The sequence below is a fragment of the Accipiter gentilis genome, chromosome 22 (assembly GCF_929443795.1).
Source record: "Accipiter gentilis chromosome 22, bAccGen1.1, whole genome shotgun sequence".
Lineage (NCBI taxonomy): Eukaryota > Metazoa > Chordata > Aves > Accipitriformes > Accipitridae > Astur > Astur gentilis.
The window spans coordinates 17540751-17565679 of record NC_064901.1 but is presented as its reverse complement, the minus strand read 5'-3'; the positions used below and the strand labels follow the sequence as shown (position 1 = coordinate 17565679).

Genomic DNA, 24929 nt, shown 5'->3' with positions numbered 1-24929 from the left:
TTGCTTGTCATTGTCGTTGTCGCTGCAGTGTTCAGGTAGCTTTTACAGCACGTCTGGAAAAAAGAAAGGTTGCTCTTATATTTCTTTAACTGATTTTTGTATAGAAGAGCTTCAACTAGCTTTCAGGGATGACATGGAGTCAGTTTTGCCTCTGAATGAAGAAAATTGGTGGATTGCAGTTGGGAAGGAAGTCTTGAAGAGTGAGAAAAATTTCAGAAGAAAAGATGGAGCGAAACTGGGAAATAAGAAAAGTGCCTTCTCTTTCTCTATGGCTTTGTTATGCAAACTCTTTGTGTCTCATCTGTAATGTAGAGATAATGATATCTACCAGCTCCTATTTCCACTGGTTGATTGATTAATGACTGTCTCATGATCCCTAGATTACACTTTTGTGACCTACAGCTTTAACTACTGCAGTGTATTACATCCCAGAAAGAAAATGGAAGTAATGTGTTAGCTCTGGCTAGTTCCAGCTGGGAAAACATGATAAACTGACCTGAACAGGCTTGCCCACAGGTACCTGCTTCTAAGACCTCATTCTAAAAGTGCACCGAAGCATGTGCTGTCTGTTCAGCTGGCATCTCCGTTCAGCAAGGCATTCAAGTGTCTGCCTAACTTTGAATTGAAGGGGACCTGCACACTCAATGAGGTGCTTTGCTGAACTGGGACCTGACGTTTGGTCACAGGCAGGGTTTCATCCTGAGTCTTTGAAGACCTCGATGAACACACAGGGCCAAAGGTGGATCTGAGATCTGATCTAGCATGATTGGGATATGTGTTAAACAACTGGAGTCTTTAAGAATAGTCAAACTTGCTAAAAGAGTAAGTTGTTTGAGTAGAAGAGAGAATCTTTTTTGTGCGGTGATAATCGCAGCAGCACACTTCTGCAAGCTTTGCTAATTGCTCAGTGAATTACAAGGCTTTTTTATTTGCTTTAACTGTTCTACAGTAATAATCACCTCCATCTGATACTTGAGCTTAGGTGGTTCTGAGAACAGGAGGCAAGCCGGAAGAAAAACATGTGCAAGGAAAGTTGGTATATAGGGGAACAACCATCATATATTTGAGTTTCTGAAAGCTAGTTGTGGCAAGTGCTTTTTCTTGACTTTACTAAAGAATTCCTGTTATATGCTGCATAAGAATCTACAGGAACAAGGGCACAGGTGTTTGAAACGTCACTTCTCAGAGTTAAAGCAATGTGTGTATTTGCACTTACGGTTTTCTGTGCTCCCATGGGGTGTGCTCCAGGTGCAGGAGATCCTGTGCCTAGACCTTTGAGTTAGTTCAAGTGTGTTGTCAATACAGGGCATTCTTTATGCTGAGGAAACTGTGAGATGATGTGTTGGAGGACACAGTGCATCTGTTTCACCTCTTCTAACTTTTACTGTTCCTTTTTGATGAGTAATAACGACACTTCAGGAGAGGAATGCCCGTAATCTGCCCTACTTCCATTTGCGGGTAGAACTGGGGGAAGGAGGTGAGAAAAGGAAATCTAATTCACAGCCCTCTTGGGAATTCCCCTATATAGCATGAATCAAGTATATCCCTGCTGTACGTCTGCTGAGGTCAGTAGATTTATACAAGTAAGAAAATGATTGTTCCTGTGTATTCAAGAGAAATAATAACTCAAAGAAACATAACCTTAATTATCTAGGCTTAAGATGTCTTTGTAGGGAACATAAAATACAATTTCCCATTGTAAGTGTTCTGTGCGGTTAATAATTATTGACTGAGTAGATTTTTGTGTTTTCTTACATGTGTATTCTATTTGTCATACGTATCATGACTGAGGAACTGAAAGTGCTACCGATTCAAGATTAGTAACTTTATCTTTAAAGTATTGGCTATAGCTGGGGTTTTTTCCAAGGTTGACCTCAGAGGCAAAGTAAACTCTAATAATTATGTGGTTTTATTCTAGATCTATATAAATCTCTGCTTTGCCACTTCTGTGATCATTTTCACCTGAGCAAAATGGATTGTTTCCTGTAGCAGGATTTCCTTTGCAGCAGGAGATACAAGGTTCCTACAACAGAGGCAAGTCAGCAGAAAAATGTGAGCTCACTAACTCTTTCTAGTCAAAGGACAGGAAGTACCTAAAATATTAATGTAATTACAGTTCTGTGTGGTGGGGAAGATTGCCTGCCACTTAGGAACATTTCTACTACTCTTCTCCTTGCATGGTTATTTCAATCTCTTCTAAATTCTGCCATCTGGATTGAATGGCACCGTGTATTTGTCTGCTAAATAACTGCACAAGGTGCAGGGGAAATCCCAGCCTGGGAACTTCCAAGAGGACTAAGAGAGGTCATTCAGGCCAGGACCGTGCTGTAGAGCTTGGACAGTTGCAATTCTGACATGGCTAAAAGCATGCAAAACCCTCATGCTCTTTCCTGGCATCTCACTGCCTGTTGCGATCTGATAGAGATACATGGCTTCAAGAAAGATGAGATATATAGAGACACATGGAAAGGAATGCTCTTGTCAGCTTAGCTGGTGTCATTTGGGCCAATGATGTAACTGTGGTGGTAGGGAAAATCTTCCATTTGTACATGCTGTGTCTCCCAAGAGGGCTGTGCTGACTGAGTGACCTAGCTGTTGTCACTCATGGTGTAGGCAGGCTTTTCCCCATTGCAAACAAACAAGTGTGCTACTTGAAGACTAACCCAAGCTGGTTGTACTGGTGGAGACTACTTCTGGTGGCAGAAGGGGTTTTATGAGCTCGCCCTCAGCTCCTCCAGCTGGGTTTGCTCAAACAGATCAAATGGCCTTACCTGAAGTAGATCAGGGAGCCCTCACGCAAGTATTGCTACTGGCGGGAGGTGCAAGAACAGTAAGCTGTAGGAGACAAGCAGTGAAAAGCAGCAGGGTAGGAGGAAATGGGTGATATTTTTAGCCAGCACAGCTAGAGCTAGGAGAGGATGTCTGTTTATGATCTGAGCATCTTTTAGTAAAGACAGTGCCTAAAGTAATGCACACAATTTATTAGGGAGGTAAGTGTAGGGTGTTACCCGTGTTCTGCAGGGGAACTGTTAAAGCTACAAAGGAAGTCACAGCAGAGTCATTTGTAGAGCTCTGGTTTGCTGGCTTCCTGCTGCCAGTTTGGGTGATAGATTACGTTTTTTACTAATATACCTTTCTCCTGGATGTAGGAATGCAAAAGATAGGTCCACTGTGGGAAATCAGGACTGAGGGAGTTGAATGGATAGACTTTGTCTTTGACTACATCTGACTCCTAAGGCTATGATTGCACTAAGCTAAACAGACTTCTGGTGACCCCAAACCCCAGCAGCTTGAGATGCTTCTTTAAAAATATATATAAAAAATCTCTTCGATGTTGTCATGTCCAATCTAATATTGTTGCTGAAGTTTTCATTAGTTCATTCCTTTAGTAATTGGAGAGAAGTTTTGACCTTTTGGGAGAGGTTAGGACCAAGCTGAATTCTGACTGCTGTCTTCAGATACAAAAGAGGTCTAGGTTATTACCTTTCGCACCTGTTGTTCATTTAATTGGATGATGCTGCATCTCTTTAAAACAGAAACCCTGGCCTGAGAAAGAATAGATGCTCTGAGATATCCCCAAGGAGTCTGCCTCTGAGATTAACCTAATTGGTCACTGTGCTGAGTCTAATAGAGATTGTATGCAATGTCTATCTCTGGAAACACCTTAGACAGCCTGGTGTATGGCATGGAAACTGCTGCTGTTACCTCTCCATGGAAATGGAAGAAAAGTAAGAGGACAAGTGGACAAATTACCACAAGCACCATAGTATAATTGTTCACAGTCCAGTATATTTGAATAGAGCCGAGAAATTAATCTTCTGAAACACCTCATCTAAGCACGTCATCTTGTACCATACACATACATACCATGCCATACCTGTTGTATCTAGACAACAACTCTGCATGTTAACTGCTGAGTAAGATGGGCATAAAGATCCCACTTTTTTGGCTTTGAGAGCTGGGAATGTTGCTGCAGGCCTTGCACAAGGCCATGTGCAGCTGCAAGAAGAGGAACACCTCCAGCTCTGGCCCTTCTTCTGGCACAAAGATGGCAGCAGGTCTTGACCCTGAAAGCCAGATTTGGCCTGCAGGCTGCTGTCAGCGAAATACCCTGATGTACCACACTCTTCTTGGCAGTAGTAACTTGTAACAGTAGTAGCTGCTGTTTCTTTTCTTTAAATGGAAATGCTGGCAGGGCTCTCATACTTCCACAATACTTGTGAGGATGGGGCTAATCAGATCGATTTTCCCCAAATTGTAACCTCTGCCTACCTTTTGTCATTTTTCTTCAGAGACAGATTTTTTGCATGAGATGATACCTGTAGTTTCACACCGGATTAAATTACAGTCTAAGACTGTTCCTAGAGTAGTGAATTTAGCTCACTCTATGAGGCCAGGTTCTCTGTTATGATTCAGCATCACACCGTGATTCAAGCAGTGAGAAGCCTGTCGATTCTGGCCACAAATAGCCAGTAGGGATTTCCAACCCACCAGGGGAAGTCTGTTGATAAATACCTGGCGAAAGGGGATTCCTTTGCCCTTCTACACGTAGGGGATGGGCTAGTGCTGGGTTCTTGGAGGAGGGTGCTGGAAAATCTCATATTGCTCTTCCACTAATTTAGGATTCAACCTAGACTTGTAGCTCAGGGCATCTCCTTGACTGCTGTAATGTCTGGGCTGTGCCAGTGCTGACTCAGGAACTTGTCATCAGCTCTCTGATGGCTTCTGATCTCTTGCACCACAAACAGTCTATGCATCTGGCGCAGTACTTTTAAACAAGTGCTTGAAAGCTTGTCCATTTTGACCTGGCTGTATGAGTTCTTCCAATGAAAGACATTAACTCTCCTTGCAAGCCTTTCGTTTCATCTACCCTTTGATCATTGCTGCTCCAGCAACACACTCTCTGCTTGGAGCTGTATACTGATTTGTGGTCTGTTTTGTGTACTCTACTACTGAAACAGTTCTCTAGCCATTTTTTTCTCTGACTCCCATGCTGGGGAAAGTTATACAGGCCTCTTTTTGTCCATCAGGTGAAATTATTCAATGCATATACAAATGAAATAGATGTCTCAATGACTCTGGCTCTTGGATAGTCTAGGATAGACATGTGTTTGTGGGTTTTTACAAAGCTGCCAAGTTTATGTTAAAAAACTGAAAGCCCAGAAAGTTTGAGTCATTCTGTAGCCCATCTGGAAATCCTGTTTTGCCTTTGCTCATGTTCACACCCCTTACATCATTAGAAGATGTCGTGCAGGGACAGACGCAACTGGCCGTTATGAGAAAACTGAATCTGCACATTCCTGCGCTTTCTGGCTTGCCCTCAGAGTTTGCAGCAGGATTTTGAGAAATCTGTTACACTTCACCTAACATCAGGAAAGCCATTCTGTATTTCTGTTGAGTCTCGGTATCCTACCTCTCTGCAGTTGCAAAGGGTGCGTGATTGTAGCATTTCGAAGCTGCCTATAGACAAGAAGTTCCCAACAGCATAGCCAAAGGAGGGGCCTAGCCAGCCCTTTGTTGTTTAATGCTTAATAGTGGTCTGACACTCTTGAATATGTCATATTTTCTTTTGCTTGGATCTTTTGATGAATGTTGTGTTAGCATCCTGCAACGTAATGTGAGGATGAGAGCAGAATACTTTATCTCTTCCGGGACGATGCTCTGGAGCTGGGGGTCTGTTGTCCAAAGGTACTGCAGGAGTCTGGTGATCCTGGGCTCTGTTAAGCACAGGTTTCCAGTTGCATCTGCTGTTCTGGGTCTAGAAAGGAGAAGCAGCTCTACAAGCGGCTTGAACTTAGCCCACTATGCCCTTTGTGAAAACCAGTGGTGTTTCAGAGTATATGAGGAACAGCATGAGGACAGGCTGGGGACTGCTGATCTCTTTGGCTTGCTTTGTGATAGGTTAGGTACCACAGTTTTGCAACTAGCTCCGTCTTCGTTGCTTATCTAGTCTAAGGTAGGGAGTCATAGTAGGCCAGACCAGATGTGAAAAACACACATGAGCATGGCCAGACTACTGCTTGAAAAGAGAATGATGCTGACTGGGGGGTGAGAGGGAGAGAGAGGGAGGGAGGGAGGGAGGAAGGCCTTTTGATTATTGTGTCTATTAGATTGTCCACATTAGTGTCTGTCTTTGAATCATAAACAACGTTAGCCCATAGTTTGTAATGTTTCCCACTTCCAGTCAGCCTCACTACTATCTCTTCTGACTTCAGCCTCTGCCAGCCATGCTACCCTTGCTTTCAACACTGAGAGATTTGGGAGAGTGCTGAATGCATGAGAGGGGGAAAGATACATAAAGCTGCATGCCATCAACATAATGGCTGGCATTGCTGCCCATATACTTCATCATGTTCCCTGGAGGTTTTGCATAGCTATTAAATAGAAGTGGTGGAAGAATTGAGCCCTGTGGCATTCTTCATGTCAAGGCTCATGGAGAGGAGGAGCAGCTGCCTGTCAGGGGCCTCCTGCGATCTGCTGGAAAGGAACGAGTGTAGCCAGCTAGTGCCGTTCTCTCAGCACTTGCCAAGACATGTGGTTGGTCAAGCTGTACCTCTTGGTCTGCAGTGTTGCAGGTCCTGGTAGCTCAGGTAGTGTCTGCATGATTTCTTAGTCTCTGTCCATCTTTGTGAGAAGGCCTGAGACCCCACTGGTGCTTCATTTCCAGACTTATTCATGAATGTCTCCAAAAGGAGAGTACAGAGTATTTTCTGAAGCCATGTTGGGTCACTTGTTTTCCACCACTTCTCAGGTCTTGCCCAGTTTGAAACTGAATGGCAGCGCTGCTGAAGAGCAATTTCTGATTTAAAATGTCTTTTTCAGTTGTCTTCAGTGTTCCTCACAGTATCAATGATCTAAAATATAAGACTAGAGGCTAAAAGTATAGTAAATGAAAACTCCATGGTCTTGAGGAGAGCAAGTCCCACATTTTTGATCATGGCTGGGGACGATTGCAAACTTCAGAAGGAAAAGTCTGTTGCTTTCTTTTACATGATTAGTCATTTCTTTATGTGCTATCAGCTTTTTACTTGCCTAGTCATGTAGTGAGCATGGTTTTAGAGGGAAATGACTAGAAAGGGGCCTGGCCTCAGGAACTGGAGACAATCTGGATTCATAGTCAAAGGATCTGCTGGAAATTTAAGAACTGCACTTAAGGAGGACTGGTTCTCTGTTATCCAAGTTTTCCAGGGGTGATGTGGACCTGTAATCATGGTGGAGCTTGGCTGGTTATATGTCTTCAGTGAGTGCTTTCCTTCTCTGGATCCTAATCTGAAATGCAATAGGCACTGCCGGAGGGGTGTGCTAGATTCTGCCCGTTGTGTGGCTTTTGTAAAAGGTGTAGTGCAGTCGAATAGCTGGGACTTTGCAGGATGGGCTGGAAAGTAGTGGTGGAGAGCTGCTCTGCTGCTTTCAGGGCCCATCAGGATCCCTCGTCAGCAGAGAAACAAACGTCCTGAAGCGGCTGGAGTGAAGCCAGGCTCTTGGTCCTTGTTGCTAACTTACGGGCTTGTTGTTTTTTTCTCATTTAAGGCATGCCTAGACAGAGGAGTCATGGCACTAGGTACTGTACAGAAAAGTAGTAAGTCAGAGTCTGCTCAGAAATCTTATGGTCTAGTTAGAGCAGGCAGGCAAAGGTTGAGAGAAGGGAAGTGTTGTTCTTCGCCAACTTTGTTATTAGCTGACCTGATTCCATGATGGAAAACTTCAGTTTCTTCATACTTAAAAGAACAGTGACCTCATGAAAGTCACAGGGTCTGATCTTCTATCCTGGTGCATACTCTCATGCCAGTGACTACCTGCAAGGCTGCATAAAGTTGCACCAGCCTTCCATCGCTGTCCCAGGACCCATGGGGCTGGTGGTGCTTTCAGAGTGCTCACCTCCCTGTTCATGCTGCTCTGAACCTGCTGGTTAGTTTCAGTCCTGCCCTTTTTCACCAAAAAAGAGCCCCTATCTTCTACTAGACATATACCCCTCCTATGCAGCCTTGCAGAAGGTTATAATAGCATAGGTTATTCTTTTCCAAGCCAGGGAGCTTTTATTAGTCAGCCAGAACTGGGTTATTTTGGTGTCCCCGGGCTGGAATGTAAATGCAAAGCCTGCGTGCATGCCAGCAGTGTCACCGGCTGGCTGGTCCCAGGCATCTGGGATTTCACCTGTGTCTCTGCACTGAGGGGCTGTGTGTTTTTTGCAGTGTGCTGACAACTTTATTCTCTATTTCAAGTTGTGCTGCTTTCCTTTGATTTGCCTTCCTTGGCCAGCAGTTGTTCATGTGTGCTCCTTGATTTTTTTCCCCCCAGTATCTTTGAAATCTACGCATATGCTGATGATTTTGTGTCATTAATATCAATCTAGACAAGTCTGTGTGACCTTTCACTCCTGTCTCCAAAGGGAAGAATCGACCCTTGCAGTCAGTCACAGCACAGCACTGACTCATACATACTTTTCATAAAAATAATGCAGAAATTCCCCATAGTTTTTACAGATATTTTTTCAGGAGATGAAGTGTAAGTCTTCCATAGCAACACAGCTTGGGAAAACTATGAAGCATGTAACATCAAATAATTAATCTTTCTGACATATGATCCACTTCTTACTATTAATGTTGTCCGTTTATTTTTTTTCTCTTCATGCATATTGCTTGCTTAAACTGAGCCGATCTGCTTGAGTTTCATCTCAGCTCATGCGCTCTCCAGTCTTATTCCCGCCCTTATCTGTTCTCCAGCTCCATTGTAAACCTCTTGGGAGGGGGCTGGGATTTGTCCCACCTCCATGACTCCACAGTGATGAGCACAATAAGACAGTACTTTCCCTTTTTTGCCCTGATTCTAATAATACTTTCTAGTTTTCCTGCATAAGACAAAACATGCTGTGTTTAGATATGTAGCACTGAAAACAAAGAAAAAAAAATATCTCTAAGTTTAAAGTTCCTTAAAACAAAATAACTGAAATTTGGAACAAGTCAGAGTCACTCCAGTGAAGACTAATGGTAAAATAAAACAACCAACCACCCAAAAGTAATTGTAGGGAAGCTGTTTTCCACTAAGATATGACTGTCATAAGGAAATACTGTTTCTTTACTTTCCTGTATTTGATTATTTGTCACTTCTTAAAGATTCCATTTATAATTAAAGTCAGGGCAAGTACTCAAGGTCCCAGTATCTGAATACCTTTCCAGTGAATACTTATGGGCTGGGGTATTTGATCATGCTTGCTGTAGTGGAGCCAAGGCAAACTTTCTTAAAGTATGGACGTGACTAACTGCTTCTCCTAAATTATTATTTTTCTTTAAGGCAGAGGATGCATATTTAAAATCTTTAATGTAATGAAACAGCTAGACTAAAAGATTGTGTCAGGAGTGAATTTGATCCATTAACTTGGTAGTTTCTCTGCCATTAGGATCTCAAAACCCCTTTTCTCCCTCTTAGAAAAATCTGAAATTTGATCTTACACCCTACTTGACAGTGTCATTTAAAGCCAAATATTTAACTTTCTAAGAATTATAGTTATTTTCACTCATAGAAGAAGGTGGAAACTGAGGTCATCTCCAGCCAGATCCTATATCTGGGTTGTTGAGACGTATTGTTTTTGTTAATACGGATGCTTTGTGGTGTGCATATTCTAATGATTGGAGTAATTTTTAGCATAAAGAAAACCTATACAGGGGTGGCAGTTTGTTGTCACATGGCTGTGCTCTTCCTTCCAGTAAACTCCTTGGAGCTAGTGAGTATCCCTGGCTTAATACAGGGGGAATCTGACATAGCTCTGTGAAAGCTCAAGTGTTTGTGGAAAGAGCTGTTAATCTTTGATCAACTGGAGTCTCCTTGTTACTGACTTTGATTACACAAGTGTACAACTTTAATTACAGCTTTTAATAAGCTTTCATTTCTTCCTAGTCACATTCTTTGTATAGTAGTGCAGCTTATCTTTTCCTTTCTCCTCTGCTCCACTCCCCGCCCCCCATTTTTATGGAAAAAGGGGTTTGAGGTCATTGCAGGGGATTCAGTGTCCGGAGGGATCCTGCTGTACATGTTCTGCCCACGGCTCTGCCCTCTGCTCGCTGGTGCAGTCCAGAGAGCTCTCCTTCAGCTACCCTGCTAAGGTCCCCGCGCCAGCTGCTGCCCAGGAGGTGGTGGTCAGCAGTGGCAGGACAGGGCTGTGAGGCACCACATTGATACAGATGTTCACTGCTGCGTGATGCCACTGAACAACCCTTAGAAAGTCTCTGTAGCCAAAGGATGTACTGACTCCCGTGCGCAATTCCTGCTTGTGGAGGACTGCCTCCTTCCTTCCCTTGGAGACGTTCTGAAATGCGGTGGGTGAAGTCAGAGTGGCAGAGGGCAGCAGGAAGCTGGTGGGCTCCAGCATCCAGCCACGGTGCTCATTCGACATCCAGGGGCTCAGTGTGCTGAATACTCTCTGCTCGTTAGAAAAATGACCTGATGGAAGCTTTGTGAGAGACTTAGGGGCTTGTAACTGTAAATACTTGAGTTATGGCTTAAAACAAGCATAAGGAGATGCTTTTTTCACATGAATCGTAGTTCAGCTGTGGAACTCATCACCCCACAACATTTTAAGTGTGAAAAACATAAGGGGGTTGAAGAGTTGGTTGGATAAATTCGTGGAAGACAGACTCATCAAGGTCTGTTAAACTTAATACCCCCACCATTGGGTAGCCGGAGACTTGGGGAAGTTAAATTCTGATCATCAGAAGTGAGAAGGGGAAACGAGGGGTGCCTCCCTCTGTATTTGCCCTGCTCTTGCGTTCTTCCCGGAGCCTTTGCTCTTGGGCCCTGTCAGTGAGAGGATATCGGGCCAGTACAGCCCAGGGGAAAAAGAGTATGGCTCACATGGAAGTCATAAGGTGCAACCAAGGAGTGACTTAAAAGGCGTGAGTCAGAACAAAGGCACAGGTGGTAAAACAGAGCAATTTGCACCAATTTGACATTAAGAGGTGTGGAAAAGGAGTATACTATTAAAATGCCAGTTGTGCCTATGGAAGAGTGTAGTGGGGAAAACAACTAATAGAACAGGAAAGGGAGCCGTTTTTATCTCTGTGCGTGCATCCCTTCAGCTCCCTTTCTGTGCATGCTATACTCTTTTTGCACACTAATGAATATCAGAGTCAGAGCAAGTTATGCTATATTTCACTCTACTCCTATTTTCTAATGAACTTACCCCTAATGGGTAGCTGTTCTAGCTATTCATGTCACGACTGAATTTCACCTTGACAATAGATCAAGAATGAGGTTCAGCAGCGTGGCCCACCTACTTTGCAATGCTCCAGCATGACAGCTGCTTTGTGTCCTCAGGGTAGCTTTACTTTGATGCTTTTCCCTGTTTAGAAAAATTTGGAGGGAGGATTTTGGTAATCTCCAGCAGGCAGAGTTTTTAAACCTTTCTCAAGGGAACATGAAGATTCTACAGAATTTTTGAACAAATAGTTATTTATGAAATAAGTGACATTGTCTTTAGAACTGTTCCTCACACTGCGCTCCAGAGGAAAGCAGCATTTGCCACGCTGGCTCTTACTGGTCACTGTTGTAGCCTGCTGCTGTTGGTGCCTCAGGTTTGACTGTGGAAAACTCTGGAAGGGTTATGACAAAATGTCTAGTCTGACCATTGCAGACATGGCCCTAGTTGTTAAGGGGTGTGTTTTCATGCCTCAGAAGCACACAAAATGAGGACTATGTCCTTTGCTCTTATGGGCTCTCTGACACCAGAAATACTGGAGGGAAATCCTTCTAAACCTGGCTGGCTTGCTGGTTGCTCAAAATATGCTGCAAGAGTTGCTGCAACATAGGATTGAAATGACTAGTTTGCTGAATTGGCTGGACATACTACAGGGGAAGAGAAACAATAGAATGAGTTCACCATGGTGTATATGTTGCCTGACCCAGGGTAATGGGCCGGTTTGGTTGCATCATTTGCTCATTCAGTAGCTATGCCACTACTGAAAATATCTGTGTCCAGTTCCTGAGAGTCTGATCTTTTGGTGGCACTTTCTGCATGATCTGCTTCAGCAGTGTCTCATGTCAGTAAGCTTTGCATGTGTTTAGGGAAAGTTTTTCTGCTTGTCCATTGTTTGAGGGGGCAGTGCGATCTTTCTTACTCTCTGCCCTGTCTCTTTTGGCAGACTCGGGGACCAGTTCTACAAAGAAGCAATTGAACACTGTCGCAGCTACAACTCTCGGCTGTGTGCTGAGCGGAGCGTCCGCCTTCCCTTCCTGGATTCACAAACTGGGGTAGCTCAGAACAACTGCTACATCTGGATGGAGAAAAGGCACAGGGGACCAGGTTGGTAGCGTTGTGTCTGTGTATGCATGTGCATGTATGGAGGGCTGGCCACTGAGCCCTCGTGGGGTTTAATTAATAGGAGCTCAAACCTGCTACAGGCCACATAGAAGAGAAGCTGCCTAAACCTCTGTGCCTGCAGGGGATTTCCTTTGGTAACTGCAGAGAGCTCATCCTAATTATTCTCTCTCTACCCAGAGAAGTGCCTGACATGGTAGTTTCTAAGGCCACATCATTGTAGCTCTTTTAATGCTATTGATCCCAGTCTGCAGTAGAAGACACAATGTTCTGCTCTAAGCAGGACTGGAGTTATCTTCAGGGTGGAGAGGTGGAGGTGGGAGTTTTTCAGATGAATGCTGAAAATAAGGAATTATATTGGGAAGGATATAAAGCCAAGGTAAAATATAGGAGAGTCCAGTTATTGGAATGAACGTTGTTCTGATGGTTAGAAATATACCTATAACTCCTAGTTCTGCTTTGGACAAGTTACTTGGATATCAGTTCTGGAGCCGCAGTTTCCTCAGGTGCAGACAGAAATCGGAATATGTCCTTAAAGAGCTTTGGTTAATGCCTGTTCCAAAGCTCAGTGAAGCTCAAGGGAAAAAAGCACTGTTATTTTTGTAGACTTTGGTCAGTCTTTCCTTTGTTAGAGCAAATCCATCTGAAATCCTTGTTTGAAAGGCAAAGGACAGTCACCACTTCAAAGACTGGAGCTGTTACTCAGACAGAAGTCCTCCCGAACCCCAGGGGCAATTTTGTTAGAATATGGCTAAGTGTCTGACCCACCGTTAGCTCTGGGAACAGATTTTTTTGATGGCACCAAACTGGGTTTCTTTTGGGGGGGGGGGGGGGGGGCGGAGGGGTTCAGCGCAAACCAGAGAATCCAGGCAGGGAGGGGGCTAGGGTGAATGGGCACCAGAAGCAAGATGTGCACACATGTGCTTATACACATGCCAGTTACTGTAAACCATACTGAAAAAAACCCCCCAATCTCCACATCTAGAATTATGGGACGGTGCAGCCTGCTCTTACCTCCTCCACTGGCCTATTTGCAGGAGGTGGACTGGGAGGAATGCATAGGATATTTCCCCCCCTCTTGGGGCAGTTGCTGCTTCTGAAGAGTGCTTAGCTGAAACTTTCCCTGTCCCTTTCCTAGGATATACTGAGGGAAGGATCCTTGCACTGCTCCTATTCCTAAAATATCCAAAGTAGATTTAGTATTGTCTTGCAGTACTGTCAGAAAACTTTCTATAGTAAAATGCAGCCACTTCTGGTGCAGGATGCAACAGGTGTTTTACCAGCGTTAAAAATACCCTGAGAATGTTTTAGCTGCCAAAACTACTGGGGTAATCTGGGACCGCTGAATGTGGTTTACAAGCTGGGAGTTGTCTGAGGTTCTGGGCTAACCCTTCTTTTGTAGGTTGCTTCATGACCACAGTTGGTTTTTTGTTTCAGCTGAAAATTCCCCATTCCTAAGAGATTATGCTTTGGCAAAACTAGCTTTCATTTTTTTTTGCTGATCAGTTTACCTAAGGAATTTCTGTTCTTATAGCATCTGGTTATGAGTAAAGTGCTGCTATTTTTATCCTTTTAAATGCAGTAATAAGCAGGTATATATCCACTATATCCACAAGTAATGTCTTGGCAAGAGCATCTGCTACAAAGATAGACATAGATAGTCTTATATGGGTTTCACTGGTGTCTCCACACAGAAGAAATCATCTTAACGGCATCACACCAGGAACCAAGAGATCTTAACACTTTGCCTTTCTCAGCCACAAGCTCTCTGGACTACCTTGAGCAAATTCACTGTGCAAATCTATTTTTCCTCAGTTCTCATAGTGAACTGTTTGGCAGCTTACCCTGCAAAAGGAGATCAGTGGCATTTCTCCTGCAGGTCTGCTGAGGAGACTAATGGTGGAACAATCTTCACAGAGAATCTTAAGTGAAACAAGCCTACTGCATCTGCATTGGCCACCAAATCTGATGCTTTTGTTATTTTGAATTAGAATAATCAGTGTGAAATGAAGCAGCCCTCCTCCCCCATATTTGCTCTCCCCTTTCTTGATTTTTATTAGCCCATTTAGTGCTCCCTTGGGTGTCTTTGCATCATCTATTTCTTGTAGTATTATGGTGGGTCAAAACATCCCCCTACAGTTTTAGCGTGACTGTTTTCAGGCTGTACACAATGTGCTTATGCCCATACTGAAGGGCTCTGAAAATTTTCTGCCAACCACGCTGGTATCTGTCAGGTGTGCTGTGTTCACTGCCATTTAGTATCCCTAACCTGAAAAACGGTATGAAGACAAATGGCAAAGCTCCAGGACCTCTTTTCACTTAGAGGGCTTGAAAAACAGAGAGGAGAGTCAGGATCTCAGCATATTAACCTGGTTTCTTACTGTCCTCTTTGTTAAAGGAGTCAGAAAACTGCATCTCATGATAAACAGTTCAGGGTTAATTTCACACAATACTGCACATAACTCCCTCCTTTTCTCCTCCTCCCCCAGCCTTTCACACAAGCTTTGAGTTATGACTCTCCTACACTAATGAGATAAACAACATAACTCATTGCAGGTTCTGCTATTTCCTCTATAAGCAAATGGTTGGAACCTTCTCTGGTTGCCCTATAAGGCACTGGAGGGAGAGACAATTGAGCCAGGGCTGAAGACAGTAAGACCTGTATATGCATTGTTTCCATAGGCACTGCAAGATTGACTGTGGAGGGGCTAGATTCAAAGCATTCAGAACCGACCCTTTCCTTGTTGTCCCTCCTTTGTGTTAACAATCAAAGATCCACACTTCATGTGAGCCAGCACAGTGACAGATGGGGTCAGGGTGGAGGACTGAAGGTAGCATTTGATGGGTTTGGATCAAGTGAAGGTCTGGTGTATGTTTTAAGTTCATTGGATGGCTGTGTATTAATGAGCAAGGGTATTGTGAATAGGAACAGAGAGCTTACCTCAAGGGGTGCAGAGATGGATGTTGGATCATCCATCTGTTATTGATCTATCTGCCAGCTGGAGTGGGCTGTAGCTCCTCTAGGGAAGAGGCTTTCCCACCTCTGTCTTTTCAAGGATACCTGCTTTGTTTCTTGTTGGGCTTTCAGCATTTGTGGTTGGCTTTCACTGCCCTGGCTGAATGCAGAACTGCTATTTTTATATAATAGCACTCAATAATTGAACCCACATTGACAGATACTCCCCCAAAACTGCAGTAGATCCTTGCTCCTCTCTGTCTGGGACAAATGCTCAAAGCTGTGCCGCTTATTTCATTCAAATGACTCCTCTGTGGAGGCCTGTGCAATGGAGGGCTGATTCTGTCCTGTTGCTTTGGTCTCGCAACCGCCATTTCAAAGTTGTGAGCAAGTTCTTGCACAGGACCTACTGTGAAGGGGTGAGGCTTCTTGCCTCCACTTCTTTAATGACTCGCATCAGAGCCAGGCACAATCCACCTCATCATAATAGCAATTGTTTGCAGTGGTTAATGTTTGCAAAGTGGCATGAAGAAGTGTGTCCAAACATCGTAGAAGTGCTAGTTATTCACATTTTTATTCACAAACGAGTCCTAAGCACCTTGCTCTGAAATGTGTCCTTCTTGGGGTGGGCATAATGCCCAGCAAGCAGTGTGCAGCAATGAAAGAAGGGTGTGAAAAGCCCCAGTTCAGAGCGTTCTGTGACCTGGAACAGCCAGGATCTCTGCATATACTCCATCGCTCAGCCATACCCAGGCAGCGTGCTGTAGATCCTCCATTTATGCACCAGTGCCTGGGAAGTAGGTGGAAAGTACTGGGGTCTGAACTGGCATTCCCAACAGTTTAAAGATTTCAAACCAGGAGCTTAGGCTTCACTTGCAGAATTTGATTAGCCCATTCCCTTGCGGCGAATAATTTTGTTGTGTCTTCCCCCCTGCCCCACAAGTAACAGGATATTGGTTTTTTAATTATCCTCATTTGGTTCAGTGAGTCAGTTTTGTTCCCAGGCTGGTACACTCTACTGGCTACTTCAGAAGGGGTGAGAGAACTCTTGGGCCTTTGAGCTGTTCTGCTTTACTGGCATCCCCTTTGTGTTGTCCAGCTGTTCACTGTTGGTACAGTTTCAGATATGGTAACACCATGCCTGTCCTCTCTCTTACATGGTCTTACCTGTATTCTAAGGGCAACGAGTCTGGGATTGCGGTCATGCGCTGTAGCCCCTTGAAGACTAACAGCAGCCGCAGCAGGACAGAAAAGCCAAAGTAGAATTGGTGGACAAAGAGGGCAGGGGAAGCAGGGGACAGAATGAAATTCTTCCAACTTTTCTGTGTCTTGCTGGGTATTTCTGTGTGTCATGAGTATCTGGGGCAGTTGAGGATGCTTTGAAGCACTTGGCAGTGTGCTTCTGTGCTCCTAGTAGCGATGCATTCGTGAAGCCCTGCTGTGTTCTGAATACAAGAGAGCAAAGCATAGCTTGAATGTTGGCTAAGGGGTGTCTGTCAGGAGAGCCAGGGCAGCTCAGAAGCCAGCAATGCCAAATGTGATTCAATGGAGCATGCAGTAATATAAACATTACTTCTGTGTCTCCTCCCCCATTCAGGATGTTGGCATGAGGAGGTAATAAACAGAATGAAGAATCTGTCTTCAAACAAAAGTCCAGAATTTAAGCAAAAATACAGAGTCCAAATAGCCAGACCTCGTGGATCTTGGTTTGTTCCCACTTGGAAGACACAAATTTCCTGAGCTGCTTTGTGCATCAGGGCCTTATGATTTGCATGTCGGAACTTCATCTCTTCTCTCCCAAGGGCCTTTCTCTGCCTGTGGAGGAGGCATCGCCCCTGTGACCCAGGAGAGTTTGAAATTCTATTTACCCTGAAGAAATCACAAATTATTTATGTACAGCTCTGGTTTCAGTAGAGCTGAGTGATGTGTCTAAGTGAGACCTAGATTCTCTGTAGGCCTGATCCCAAGAGGTGCTGAGGAGCCTCAGGAGCACTGGATGCCTTGAGTGCATAGTTCTGCCTCATGATGTGCAGGATTGAACCCTCCAACAAGGAGACACTGGAAGGGCAAGAACAAAGATGCTAGAGACAGTGCTTGTGGTTTACAAACTGAAATGTGATTATATTTATTTTTTGCCTTTAATCTTCAGGCCTGGCCCCAGGTCAGCTGTACACGTACCCAGCACGTTGCTGGCGCAAGAAGAGGCGTTTGCATCCCCCTGAGGATTCCAGACTGAAGCTGCTGGAAATTAAACCTGGTAAGTATTTGTTTGCCCCCCTCTCTCTCCTGTGCTGCAGAGCAGCTGGCATACATGCAAACCTGCCATTTAGTCCTTGGACTTTATCTTTGCCCCTCTCCAACCATTTCTCTTTGCATCTGTTGCATCTTACTTGATTTGCTGTAACAATAACCACCAAACCCTCTGCACGCAACTCATCCCTTACAGAAATTTGTACAGCTTGTATTGAATGCAATGGGAGCTGAATTTACCTTCCGTAAGGGTGAATCCTGGTCTCTGTTAGCAAATTCATAAGGATGTAAAGGATCAATGTATTACTAATTATTTCCTCAGTGTGTTATTAATACAGAATCTCACTCTGGCATCTGCTGCCTAATCTTTGTGAAAAAGACCGCTGTGTGTGTGGAACAGTATACTGATAAGATTTTTCATAATGGGGCTGGGGACCAGGGGTGTGACCAGATTATAAACAGCAAATAATAAAAATTAGTGAGCATATGCCACATTTGTATATGTGTGTATGCCTGTGTGTGTACATTAGTCCATTCTTCTTTCATTCTTGTTGTCCTTGATACTCTTCCCCTGGATGCTGAATGAGTGACTGCAAAGCAGATGTGGAGGAGATACAGCTGTGTCAGGTAGAGCATAGTGCTGTGCATTCTTCCCTGCAGTTAGTAATAAAGGGTTGCTGTCTTTGGGGTCCCCTATTATGAGAAAGAGGGAACACATGTACTCACAGCTGTATGTGGTTTTTAAGAGGCGAGACACTGCAGTATAAAAAGTACAGGAGAAAACCCCAAAATGTAAATTAAGAATATTTAAAAAACCTGTTTGACAGAAGAAGGTGCCTGGGAACTGAGCTATGCTCAGCAATACTGATGACTTTGCTTCTATGCAGTAGTTGGTGAAGAGAAAGGAAGGGGCGATAGAGACAAGTTCTAAACCCAGTAAAATCAGAGGCAAAATTCATGTTGATTTTGGTAGAAACAGTTTTTGAAGGCTCCCTGCCTTCAGTGTAGGAGATGTCAGCAGACAACTGGACAGGAGGAAGAAATGCCTGTAACCACTCACTTGGCGTTCAAACCAAGGGTGAAACCTCAGCCAGCAAATAGAACCAGACTTCACAGCAGAGCCGCTCAGAAAGAACTGGTGAAATCAGTCAGGTACACTGATGGAAATGAGACTGGACTCTAGGAAGAGGATGATGTTGGCCCATAGAAATGTCTTTCTCAGACTTTGTGATGATGCAAACACTCTGTGGCTTGGTAATTTAGTAAGGTAAAGCAGTAGTGCAGAGTTTGACTCTTCTTTGTTTGCATTATGCTTCTTTGCTGTACTCACTGAATGCCAAATTAGTGCATCCTACATGCCACAGGGCATGAAAGGCAATTACCACAAAGTTATCAGATAAAGAGACCTCAGCATGTCTGTCTCTGTTGTTTTCCCTGCTATAAACATCTCTTCTGCATCTCAGGAGTGCTACTTTTGTTGCATTGCCAGTGGCAGCCAAATTAGGCAAGTTATATTGCTCTGCCATTTAAATCTATTTTCCAACCAATTTCTTTCTAGTGATTAACTTTCCTTATCAGTTACACCACAAAATAATTTCACTCCATCTGTGCATATCCAGAATAGACTCACTAGCCAAAAATGGGATTTTTCCCTTCTCTGATTTGAAAGTATAAAACCTATGGAAAACATTGGATCTCCATTTAAAGGTAGCTTTTGACAATTTGAGAAAAAGATAGTGTAATTTATTTTCAACATGGACAGCAGAAATACTGTACATTTTGGAGGGGGACGCTGTGGTAAAACCTAATGCTGAACCTGGGAAGCTACCTTATGCTGACCTCTTTGTTCCCCAGTTAAACATTAGATGACTGTGTGGGGCAAAGATGTGGCAATTTAAGATCCCTTAAAAAGCACAGAGATGACAACTGTAGGACACCTGAAATAAATTTGGAAGAATTCTAATCTAAATGTTCCATGGTTTCACTCCACCTAGGGCTTGGACATCCTAGTCTTGGCTTAGAGCTGTTCTCAGCAGCTAGAGAGTGCTAGAGAGTGCTTGTGCTGAGTTAATATGTGAGCAGCTGATTTTTATATAGGAGGCTGTTGAGTTGCTTATATGTTATATAACATAGGCGAGCAATGCAATTCTACAAATCAGGGCTAAACCTTAGTTTTATTATGTTTTAATTTTGTTAACTGTGTAGACGTACTTCTCATAAGACTGCCACTGTAACAAACACAGAAGGGGATCTTGGCTCCAAAAGTTGCCAATCCATCAGTCGGTGGGATCAGCACCCGGGGTGTGAATACTTGCTTGGACTGCACCTGGGCTTCTGGAGTGGCTCATTATAGTGATAAGTTGTATCCAGAAGTTTAAGACTTCTACATAATTCAGGAGATACATAGACCTAGGATTTTTGTTTTGGTAAGTCAGAGCTAGTCATCAGCTGGTCGGTAAGTAGAATCAAACTACTGTCTTGCTAGCAGTTCAAGGGTATAATAAATCGTTTAGTAATAATATAGTATTTATAGTTACAACCTACTTTTGCAGTGTTAGTACCTTGCAGGTTTAGGTAGTGCGTGACAAAACTCAGTGAGTGAGAGTTTCATATCTGGTAATATCAAAACCTAATGAAGAAAATAATCATGCTCCAATGGTCTCCTGTTTTTTGTAAGATAATGTTTTTCTCGGGGTCAGTTGCTGCATGCTTCTTAATAGAACATGGTGCTTTTATTGCCCTGGTCTGTTGCTTTTATTTGGTTTCGGGTGGAAGTGTTTGGTTTTAAGAATAGTTACAGCCAAAGTTGTAAAGATCAGAACACTGGAATAGGTGTTGCTGATGCAGTCTTTAGATGTCTCTTTTCCTCTGCCACCGTACTCAGAGTTACGTGCATGGATTGCCCTGGTAAAGTTTTTTGATCAAGGGTCTAGCAATGTTCATGTTACTATTATTTCTAAGCATCCTCCAAGCCATCCAGTAGCCTATCCAATAGATACGTGGTAGAAATAAAGTATTGCCAAAACTTACTTATGATAACTGCTTCAGTGACAATACGGTGAATGTTATTACCAGACCTTTAGGAATTACTCTAAGTATTCCTGACATTTACTTTCACATGGGCTGGTCTTCCTCTTTCAGTGGTATATTAATATCATCAGAACCAAGCACTACGGTTCAAGTGCAGCCAAGTTTTTGTCCTTATAATGGCCAAGAGCTGTTACACGAGTCATTACAGTGTAGCAGTCAAGACTCCTACGGAGGGTGGTATAGATTTGAAACAAATCCCCAGTCATGGGCAATATATTGATCTGTTGCTAATAGTGTGATTTTCTAGGTACAGAGTGCTAAAGTTATTAGATGTTGATACTTTCATGATATTCATGAAATTAGACTTCTGTTCAACCAACTATGAGCAAAACTGATTCTCTGCAGAACTAGGCAGTGGTATTTGCATGGCACTTCAGCACAGAGCAGTGGGAGGGCTGGAAGCAGCTCGTGCTTCCACACTCAGTCCTCAGCTGGCTGTTCTGCCCAGTAGAAGAGCAAGAGCAGAGCAGAGCTCCCATGGATGGGAGGTCTGTGAGTCTGGGAATGGGTGAGGGAGAGGATTGGGCTGGGCTGGGCTGGGTAGCCTGTTCTTCTAGAGGAATGGAAGAAGAAGGAAAATTTCCAACTCTTCTACCACCAACTTGAACTGCAGGTGCTGCGAAGGCAAGCTGTAGGGTTCTGGCCCTCAGTAACGTCAGAGCAGCTGGAAAGATGAGGGTTAGAAATGGAAGAGAGATCCCTGATTACACCCAAGGCGCCTTGAAATCTTGATTGCTCCTTGTCCTATATACTTAGTAGTTTTGTGGTACTGGGTGGTATCATGATTCTGTGTTGGGTCAGGTATCAATATTGTGGAAGTGGTATTACATACAGTAAACCCTGCTGACAGCCAGGTATTACCCAAGCTTTGCAGCTATGCAGATGAGAACAGATAGGGTGCGTATGGCCAAAAACTCTGGTGGAATTTAAATTGGTAGCATCCTACTTCAGATTTACAAGATGGCTAAACATAGCTATGTACATACATGCACACAGAGCTTTTATTTCACATAAGTATGTGTAAAGAATATGACTGGAAAGCTTTTGTCTCAATTCACTGCTGTCCTTTGGTTTTGGACTGAAAGCCAACAGTGAGGTCTCACAGCGGGCAGCCTTCCCACCCACTTGCGGGGTGTGGAGTAGAGTTGTGTGTGCTGCTACTGTGCTGAGAATGAGCTGGTGTCCTGTGCTAGTGCCTGTCCTGTTACTTATCTCTGGGCAGTCTAGTGTTCAGCTGAACTACAGAAATGGCTTTTTTTCTTTTTACCAGCTGTTGAAGAGGTTAAAGTAAACAAAAGTAGTTTTCATTTGCTATTACGAACCATGTTAGAATTGTTTGAGGCAAGTACTGACAACAGATTTTTAGGTGCCACTTAAACAATGCCTGATCTGCTTTTAGTCTGGCATACGAGATATACCTATGTGAGTGTGCTTGTAGATGAATGAATGGAATCCTTACAGATAAGCCATTATCTCTTTTGACCATCTCAATTTATCTTGTGGAGACTGTGTCTGATTGTACAAGGTACTGTGTTTCTCCTGGGAAGTGATGAGTGCCCCCAACTTTTGTGGAAGATGCTCAGCATGTCTGTGGAGTCCGTGCTCTTTAAGATGGGGCACTTCACCAAGATAAAGTTAAGAGGAAATTAAAAAGGAAAGGACAGAATTCATATTAGTGTCACTTGTATGATAGCATCTAGAGACTCAAGCAGCATGTTAGATCATCATCCCGGGGGTCATTGTGAAGGCTTCTTGTACTCTCTGCTATAGTCATATACTATAGCAGATCTTACAGCCCAAATATGCAAAATATAGTAAAGAAAGTACTTAGATTGCAAAATTGAGAAATGAGAGACAAAGATAATAAATTACTTCTATGAAGGTTTAACCGGAGGGTTGTGGTAGAGCTGGAAATTGAACCCAAGAACAGAGTAAAAGCTCACTTCTCCTGAGTTCCATATTCTTTTTTCTTTCCCTGGTTGCTATGTCCAGTGTCACTCAAAGTTATTAGAGCCTGAAAATAATTCAAAACACTAACTTCATGAGAATTTCCTTTTATCATTATTCTCAGGCCAATTAATATTGCCTAGTTTCGCTTTCAATTTCAGCGATTTCTACACAATGACACTTTGGTTCTTGTTCAGTACTAGAAGACAGCAGGGTTGTTTCACTATGAACACGCTAAGGAAAGGCACATCTTCTCTTAACAAAAATTGTTATCCATTTATTTAACATAAATGGAAACTTCTCTGTGATTAAAGGTTAGGTTCCTGTTATGTTATAAAACCTGCCTGTGGCTCCTCTTTAAGATCCACTAAGACCGTCTTAGGATCAAAACTGGCAGAATAATTCTGGTGCCAAACAAATGTACGTCTGTAAAATGCAATTTAATTAGATACGATATTCCTAAAGGGGGCCATACTATCAATGTATCAAGTGTTCAGACTTCTGACAGGTTTCTACAGATGTGAATTTACGGAAGATACTTTTGTGTAGAGCTTATTTTAGTTTTTTTAATTGTTCATGGCTTTTATAAATATTTGCTGTCATGAAACTGAAATATGGGGCAGATATGACGTGACAGCCAGCAGACAGAAGCAACTTTTGTTCTCTGATGACTTGGTCTAGAGTCCTCATGTAAAATGGAGTTTAATAGCCTGTTATCAACTTCTGTGACTTTTGATGTCTGCCCTCCAAAATCTTGAAATTAAAATGCTTTTAAAAATCTGCTTTTTATTCAAGTACTTCTGCATTCTGAAGTACTTCGGCTTTTAAAAGAATTCTCCTCATCTTTGATAATATATTCTTCAGTACTTTAAAATATCACTGATTTTAGGATTTTTTTTTTCCCTTTACTTCTTTTTTTCTTTTCGCATGCCTGATTCTACCTGCCAGGTGTTTAGTTGCGGTAGCATTGGAAATGGGCTCTGCATACGTCTGCTTCTGTGCTCGGGCATCTGCACAAGCCGGAGGTGCTGCGAGGCCAGCAGAGGGAGCAGTGAATAGCGTGTTTTTTTTGCAAGGCCAGGGCCTGACTCTGGTTCACAGAAGCTGAAGTAAGTCAGGAGCTACCTCTGCAGAAATGAGTGGAGCTCTGTGGGTGTAAAAGTAAAGTAGGAGAGGGATTGAGCCTACTCCGTGAGTCAACTTTTTAACAGATTTTCTTCTGTGGCAGGAATAGCCTGTTTTAAAATTATTATTTGTTAGAAACAGGATTTGATTTTGGTAGGTGGTGCCAAAGCAACAGTCCTGGCGTGTATTTACGTCAAGCAAATACTAGGTCAAATGTCAAATAACTCAATGTCACAAAGTGTGGACGATGATGAGCTTCATATTGGAAGAAGCTGCATGACCCACGTCAAAGAATTTTACTGAGCGATTCTACATGGATCCTGTAGTTTCTGGTTGAGCTAGAGCAGATCTCATTTTCACCCATTCCCATCAATCTTTATTTTTGGCATCTCATGCAGAAGAAAACAAAAAAATGGTTAACTTTTTGTGACAGGGAGGGTGGGTAATTTTCAGTTCTCATTTGATGTGTTACAGTGCACATCTGCACACTGGCCATGCTGAATCCTGAGGTTGGTCTGTCATGTACCTATATATGTCACATTTCTGTAGCACTTGGGAATAAAATGAAGCTTTATATTGTGAATCCAAACCTGGGAGCAGGGATGCTAGAAGGTGTTGATTTTTTGGTTTGGTGGTTTTTTGTTTTTTTTTTTAGGGCTAGATAGTCAGTTTCAAAGTGTAAGAAAAAGGAAACATTCATCGTGGCTGTAGAAATCACTAAACACTCCAACTGGTGGTTTTTTCTATAATTTCTTTAGCAAATCAAGAACCTCTCATGTGAATGGGGGGAAAATTAATTTTTTACCAGCTCTAGCTTTTTTTTATACCAAAATACTGATTTCTGCTGGCCATTCTCTTTTGGGCTTCTTATCCACCAAAGTACCTAAGTATTGGCCTAAATTTAAGTAGGTGTTTATTCATCAGCTTAGCCTGCAGCTTACAGATGAGTCCATCAATGCTACTGAATCAAAACAGTAGGCTCCAATTCTCCGCTAATCTTGCCTTCAGATTGTTCACAGCAGGACATGGCACTACAGGCAAGAGCTGCTGCTCTATGGCACTTACACATCCAGCTATGTCTTGGGTTAGAAAAAGTGACTTTTCTGTCACCAAGGGAAAACTCATCAGTTTGGGACCTCCTTGTGAATCAGCTTCTTCCTTTTACACTCATATTTAACCAGACTCTATTCCATCTCATCCACCACCTTTAAATTCTTCCTACAATGGGGACATGTGCTGGTCCAAATCTCT

At 43.1% G+C, this 24929-nt stretch overlaps 1 protein-coding gene across 5 annotated transcripts in view; it reads left to right on the top strand.

Moving 5' to 3' along the window:
• Positions 1–24929, top strand: part of DPF3 (double PHD fingers 3) — a 164982-nt gene that overhangs the window by 58431 nt on the left and 81622 nt on the right. For all 5 annotated transcript variants that reach the window (XR_007509178.1, XR_007509177.1, XR_007509176.1 and 2 more), the window contains exons 2-3: positions 12135–12295; positions 17416–17523. Coding sequence is in view for 2 of the 5 variants with exons in the window: in XM_049825668.1 (XP_049681625.1) it covers positions 12135–12295; positions 17416–17523 (269 nt within the window). In the remaining 3 variants the exon portion in view is untranslated. The remainder of the gene's footprint in view (positions 1–12134; positions 12296–17415; positions 17524–24929) is intronic.